Source organism: Asparagus officinalis, chromosome 9, assembly GCF_001876935.1.
Source record: "Asparagus officinalis chromosome 9, Aspof.V1, whole genome shotgun sequence".
Taxonomy (NCBI): Eukaryota; Viridiplantae; Streptophyta; class Magnoliopsida; order Asparagales; family Asparagaceae; genus Asparagus; species Asparagus officinalis.
In genome coordinates, this window is record NC_033802.1 from 6546109 (window position 1) to 6553263 (window position 7155).

At 34.7% G+C, this 7155-nt stretch overlaps 1 protein-coding gene across 1 annotated transcript; it reads right to left on the reverse strand.

The window, feature by feature from the left end:
• On the reverse strand, positions 1–4806 carry LOC109823868 (protein WVD2-like 7). Its single transcript, XM_020390288.1, has 10 exons — positions 4692–4806; positions 3499–4257; positions 2571–3056; positions 2244–2305; positions 2032–2139; positions 1847–1942; positions 1595–1679; positions 786–920; positions 604–689; positions 1–272 (listed from the first exon to the last, which is right to left on the reverse strand). The coding sequence occupies exons 1-10, from the start codon at positions 4761–4763 to the stop codon at positions 248–250; spliced, it is 1914 nt and encodes a 637-aa protein (XP_020245877.1). The 5' UTR covers positions 4764–4806; the 3' UTR covers positions 1–247.

Consider the following 7155-nt stretch of genomic DNA (forward strand, 5'->3'; position numbering starts at 1 on the left):
TTTGGAAGAAGGGAAAGGATCATTACTGTCATTATATACCCATAGTTTTTTTTTTCTAATTAGTACAAAGTTCCATTAAAACTACATATATGGCCGCTCCTGCACCTCTGTTTATCGAAGAAAAAGAGATACAAATTATACGACAACGACACTAATGAACATAAGATTTTATCACCAATGAAGGCTACTATATTCACATGAACTGTGGCTCGACGGTTCGATGAGATTTTGCTGCTTCTCTGTGTGCCTATCGCCACCGAGGCCTCTCTTGCCTGTTTCTCAACCAAAATCACAAACATCGATGAGAGAGAACCATCATACAATACAATTTAGGTTCAATTGCAGATATAACCCCCTCTACTATAGGTAGGGATCAGCCACGTATTACCCTAAACTATTCTATTATCACATTTACCCTCTAATTCCAAAACTGGTTATCTCCCGTTATGCGTGCATGTCACATGGATGTAAACTCTGTTCGGGCATCAGAGGGTCTAAATGCTAATAAAGATAGCCAATGGGTTATAAATGACTAACTTCATATAGTACAGAGGGTGTAAATGCAATTAAGCCTATAATTTCAATGCAAGTTAAGGTAAGCACCTTAGCTTCTTCCTGTCAAGCGACTGCTCACCAAATCGTGTCTTCCTCGTGCTAGAGGATGAATTACTCGTTGAAGATGGGGTCGCCTGTAATATTTCGTGTGAGATTTTCTTCTTCGAGGTCCTAGCTTGTTATGTAAAAGAAGCGAGGGAACTAGGACACACTTTGATCAATTATATTACCTTCTTCGTCTCGGTTCTAACCTTTGCAGACAAAGGGGTGCAGGCTTTTGTATCGTTTCTGAATCTTTCAACTGAAGAGGTGAAATTTTTTGTGTCAGCTCGACGAAATCTTGCCACGCCAGCTTCGAGTTTTCCCTGCATGATAAGTTCAAAGTGGTCCATTTTAAGGATCTCCATGCATTCTGACACATAAATAGTGCTCATCAGCATTAACCTAGATCTTCAGGTTTGTTGCCTGACTAAAATACTATCTCAAACTGATGGAATTTCAATAAGTTCAGTTTCAGAGAATGAGCACTTCCATTCTAACCCTTGTTAAGGCATTCCATCTACAAACACGAAGTTTATGGCTGAGATATAAACTATGTAGAATGCATGAGTACAGTACAAATGAACAAGTTAAAGAGTAGGGGAAGGTAGCATAAAGATGAAAATGGCAACTAGGTAGCTAGCAATCTTGCAATTACGTCATCAATAATGTAATCTTAGTTGTTTGTAGTGAACTAACTGATACTATGTTAAGATACAGATACTTTTATAAGAACGCAAATAAGCTACAAATCGCAAATAAGCTACAAATACATAATCAAATGTGAGACTAAACTAGCTAACACTTTTAAGGAAAATTGTTTCCTTAAAAAATTACAACACTAAACCCCACACCATCAGTAGGGTGTCAGGCAAAAGTCAGAAACTAAGCAAATGGCTCCACAAATGAAATCAAGTGTCAGCAGTAATGAAATTATTAATGCAATATGACTGACGTAAACATTTACAAAATGAAAGAGAAGAGTTTTGTGTGATTTTACCTCATTACTCCCATCACCTTTGTTGAATCTAATGTCAACACCACTATCGGAACTAAATTTATCACGGGAAGGAAGGTTAAGCGACCTGGATGTAGAGAAAAAAAATATTTTTTTAATATTTAGATATCAACGATGAAAACATATTTACTCCACTTATAAGCATAAAAATATCAAGTAGTTCTTGTAAAACGGTATATTTATCATCAAGTAAAGTACGTACTCTATAATATCATAATCTATAATGTAACCCACCTTGCTTTCATCGGTCCAGGTGCACTAGCACCTCTCGCCTTAAGACTGCTAGATTGGCAGTCCACTGTCACGAGTTTCTTGTTCTCTTCATGCCCTCTAAATATAAATAAAATGAACCGAACAAACACCATAAGCATCTATTTGCAGAACACAACACTCATGACTAAGCAAAATCAAAGACCAACCTTCTGTTTTCCAATATTCTGCTTTCCATCTTGCTGGTTACGAGGTTAGTGCCTCTGGCCCTGAGCCGGCTGTCTGATGCCTTAGGTTTATTTTTCTCATCATGTCCTCTAAAGTTAAGCAATGACGCAGTCACACAGAGAAACACTATAAGAATCTAGAAGAAGAATCTATATAATCATGATTAATATAAACTAACCCAACAATAACTGACCTTTCGTTTTCTAGACCTCTGGTTTTCATGATGCGGCTTGTAACGGTTTGCTTTGAAGTACCCTGTAGACATCCCATTCAGAACAGTGGATGGAAAAAAAAAACATAGACATTAGAGTCTGATTAGTTTTATCAGAAACATTGATTGGTAATCCTCTAAGCAAAAGAAATCAAGTGTGTGAATACTAAAGTAAACAAAAATTCTGATAGTATTATGGAGAAAAAAAATGAAAAGGACCTGTTACAGAAAAAAGTTGATCAATTGTAGCATGACTATATAGTAAAAGGATGCATTAAGTCAGAGAAGCATGATTAATATAAGGTGCACCTGAAAATTTAGTTCAAATTTCCCTTTAACTGCTGAAGATGATATTTGGTTTGAGGATTTAGAGACTGATTTGTGTGCATCTTCTCTACTACCAGAAGGAACAGCCGCTCGTCTATCAGTTGCAAGTGAGAAAGGACGAGGAATAGTGACATTGGAGTGTACTTCTGTAAGTGGTCCATGTGAAGAGGCAGAGGTGGCTTTATAATTTCTTGAGACTTTATCAGCGTTTTGTCTTGGAATTGGATGTTTTGTTCCCTGTGATGATTTTTGAATATTTGCTTTAGCTTCAAGTTCCAATTTTGAAGTAGCTGAGATGGATTTGTAGCTTCTTGTGAATTTATTGGCAGTTGCCTTGGTTGAAGCGACACCATTCACAGATTTCACAATCTTTTGAATTGGATTATTTGGTCCCTGTGATGATTTTTTAATTTTTTGTTTAGCTCTGTGTTCCAATTTTGGACCATTTCTTGATGGACCAGTAGATTCCTGAAAAAGACAAGGAAGAATTAGAAAGAACAGAAAATTAGAATAGTTAAGTCAAGTAAAAGGCCAATAACGCTTCTTCTTAAGTATACATCAAATGCAGTACAAAATATTAGGTAACAAGGTAATGTTTATAATAGAAACTTTTTGGCTTAAAACATAGAAAAAGTAGATATCTTTCATCATAGAAGTCTCAGCGCTAAATATTTTTCACTATAGTAACCAACATGTAGTCTTTATACATGGGGCTATCGTTTTACACTGTAAATGGATTTCTATATAGCTAGTGAAATATCTAAAACATGCTTTATTTATGCTCGAATACCTAATAAAAAATTCCTTCAGAGATACTCTTCACTCAACTGCATGCATGTTCAATTTTATTTTTGCAGATACTGTAGCCAACACAAAATAGCAAGAACACAGTTTTCAAAATTGGTCATACCTTCAGCGTGGGAACTGATACATTGTCTTCGTATTTCCTAACAGCTGGCATAATGTTTACCAGCACCATATTATGTGCGGGTTTGAGCTCCACATCTCCCTCTTTGGAATTTGTTGGACATGGTGTTGTCTCTCTAGAAGCCATCTCAGTTTCAGTATTTGTGTCCAAGGTCCTATTTTCCATTGAAACTGCTTTATCGTGACGATCAACGAGATCTTTCTGTTTAGACTCTTTGATGCTTACTTTCAATGATTCACGTGCTGATATATCCATATCCAGGTGTTGCATCTGATGAGAATGGATAACATTCTCTTCACGTTCATGTTCCTCGAAGTAACTTGTAGATGAATCAGAATGTCCAATTTGAACTTCAATTGATCTGCAGCAATCTTTTCCATTTTCCATTGAATCTTCAGCTGGAGCTTCTTCTGATTGAACAGCGGCAGCATTGGCTACTCCCTGTACTGCTGACTCTTCTTCGTCTCCGGTTCGACTTGAAAAACTACGATCACCTCCATAATCCAATGTTATTTCAGTTTGTTGGCTCCCTTGCAAAGCTTTCATAGCTCGAATTCTTTTGTAATGCTCTTCAAAATATGCTTTCTTTTTAGCAACTAAGCCAGGGGACTTGAATTTCTCGAACTCCTCTTGACATTTATTATAAGTGAACACGGATCTTCTTTCCCATGATAATGATTCATATGCAAACCTTCCAAAGGATATTGAACCATGATCAAGCATTTGGGAAGCGGAAGCTTCCTGAAAAGCAAACAACAAATAATTACTATTCTTAGGAAAATAAGAAAATAAAATTATTGTTTAAAAAACCAAACAGGGGTAAAAATGAGATTTCTTACTAAGTTAAAAAAGTTAGACAATGTATAGTGACCATCCAAATGATTAGAATGCATAAACTTAGAACTTGGCATCAAGATGCACAATTTCACAACACAAAAGAATGACACTGGAATTAATCAAATATATGCAGGAGATATCTAGATTGTTAAGAATCATCATCATCAACAACAACACCACCACCAACAACAACTATGCATTTATCCCAAAAATTTTGGGGTTGGCTACATAAATCCTACTCTTCCAGTCAGTTTTGTTCTGTTGAGGCTATCTCCTATTGTTCGAAATCAACAAATACAACAGAGTAATGAACTGGAAAATTCGATCAAAAAATTTACCCTGGAGTCTTCTTGACGAGGTAGCTCCTCGTGTGACCAACCATAATAAGCTTGATCAACATAAGCTGCCATTCTGCCTCAAATTTCGCAAACAAAACAATTGTGTTAAAGATCTACAGAAATAAACCAGTGAAATATCAGTACCTAATAACATGTTAACAATATTAATCAAGGAATATACTTGCACAGCCATAAACAGACATCAAAGAAAATGAAAGCAAGAAAAAAGAGTTAACCGATTGGAGTTCTACAAATTCCAAAATTGAAAGGGAATGCATCACTCAAATACACTGCGGGCAATTAGTTTAAAAGGATAGATAATAAATTCTGCAGAAAGTTCAGATGAATGTTGTCCTTCGATGGCCTAAAGATAAAACCCAGAAATTGAATTTTTAATTCCCAGTTTCCCCTAACGATGTTAATAAAGCTGGATCCTAATTCTAACCTTAATTCAGTATCCAGCTAAAACAAAATTTTCATTTTATTTTACAAGTAAAACCAAAGAAAACTTTAGGAGAAAAAGAAGCCAATGCTCCCAAATTCATCCACCCGAAATCAGCCCGGAGATTTTGAGGGGCAAGCAACTTTGGGTTAAATATAACTAAAAATAGAAAAATGAACCCAAAACTAGATCCCAGAACATTAAAGAAAAAACCAAAAAAAAAAAAAGAACAAAAATCTTAGGGCTTTTACCTTACAAGCCCAAGCTGCAAAAAATGCAATAAGAATGCCCCCAAATTCTCATACCTAGATCTCAGCTCTTGAGATTTTTAGCGGCAAGCAACTTTGTCGCTAAAACATAACTAAAATTAAAGAAATGAAAAGAAATGAACGCAAAAAACAAAACCCAAATCCCAAAATACCAAAACAAACAAAAGTCTTACGGCTTTATCTGAAACGCCAACGAGAAAAGGGGGAAAAGGAAGAAATTTGAGGAGTGAGGACAAGGCAATAAATGCGACGGATTTAAGCAAATAATTATCAAACGCATATAAAAAAATGAAAAAAATAGAAAATAACTGCAATAATAATAATAATCAAAATTAAACCAAAAAAACAATAATTTGTATAATTACCTCTGAGATTTTTAGCGGCAAACACTTTTGCCGCTAAAACTTACTTAAAATTTAAGAAATGAACCCAAAAATCAAAACCCAGATCCCAAAAATTCAAAATAAACAGCCCAAATAACAAAAATCCTAGGGTTTTACCTGGAAAACCTCGAGCTTCAAAGAACAACAACAGGGTAAAGAGGAATGAATTTGAGGAGTTAAGACTAACAATAAATGCAATACATCATATAAGGCTTATAAATAAATGATAATCAGCGAATAAATGCAATAATAACAATCAAATTAAATCAAAAGAGTTAACAAATTAGCTCTGTGATTTTCAGGTGCAAACAATTTTGCCACTAAAACTAACTAAATTTTCTAGAAATGAACCCAAAGATCAAAACCCAGATCCCAAAACTCCAAAATAAACAGCCCAAACAATAATTTATTAATAATAAAGAACAAAAAAACTAGAGTTTTACCTGGAAAACCTCCAGCTCCAAAGAAGAAGAAAATGCTAAAAAGGAAGAAATTTGAGGAGTGAAGACTAACAATAATTGCAATACATTATATAACGCTTTTAGAGAATAAATGCAGTAAAAATAATCAAAAATTAATTAAATAAAGAATAATGGATGGGTTCAAATACTTGGAGCGTTACCAAGCTTTTGAGTGGAGACTTGAGACAGACAGTGATCTTGACTAATGGCAGTCGAGATCGTGGGCTTTGTTTGATGCTGATGTTATCATCTACAGTAAAAAATAATTGGGTTTTTTTTTTTGTGTGTGTTGTTTTGTTTTTGTTTTCCTTCATTGATTGAGAGAGAGAAGATAGAAGCTGCTTTGAAGAAAAAGACCGTTGCTTGTGATTGTTGAGAGTTAACAATGTTTTCGGATAAGCGATCAGCTGGTGGGCACGTGACCTTATATGAGTAAACATTATGCAATTTTTTTTCTACAAGTCATAAACATTCATTTAAGCTTATGTTTGAAATAGAACAAGGAGATTTACCATCAAATTTAACGAGCATTAAAGTTAAAAAGTATTCAGATCTTTTCCACTATCAAATACTTGTTGAGAGACCAATAGTTGATATCATAATCATTTGGTAATTATGATTTGTCTTTGAGCGAAATAAGAAATAGCCGTAATTTATATGGATATAGACAACGTTCTGTTTAGATCTCACTGGACAAATCAACAGCTACAATAAAAGTATTAGCCTCTCCACTATATTTTAGTAGTGGAGAGAATTCAAATTTGTTAAAGAGCTTTGAATTAGCTAGCTGGTGATTGACATATGGTAATATTTAAAAGAATATTTTCATATGTGCATAATATAGTAGATTAAAGTGACAAATTTAAAAACCTCAAAGCATATAAATATAGTAAAAAAAAGAGAGGGGGT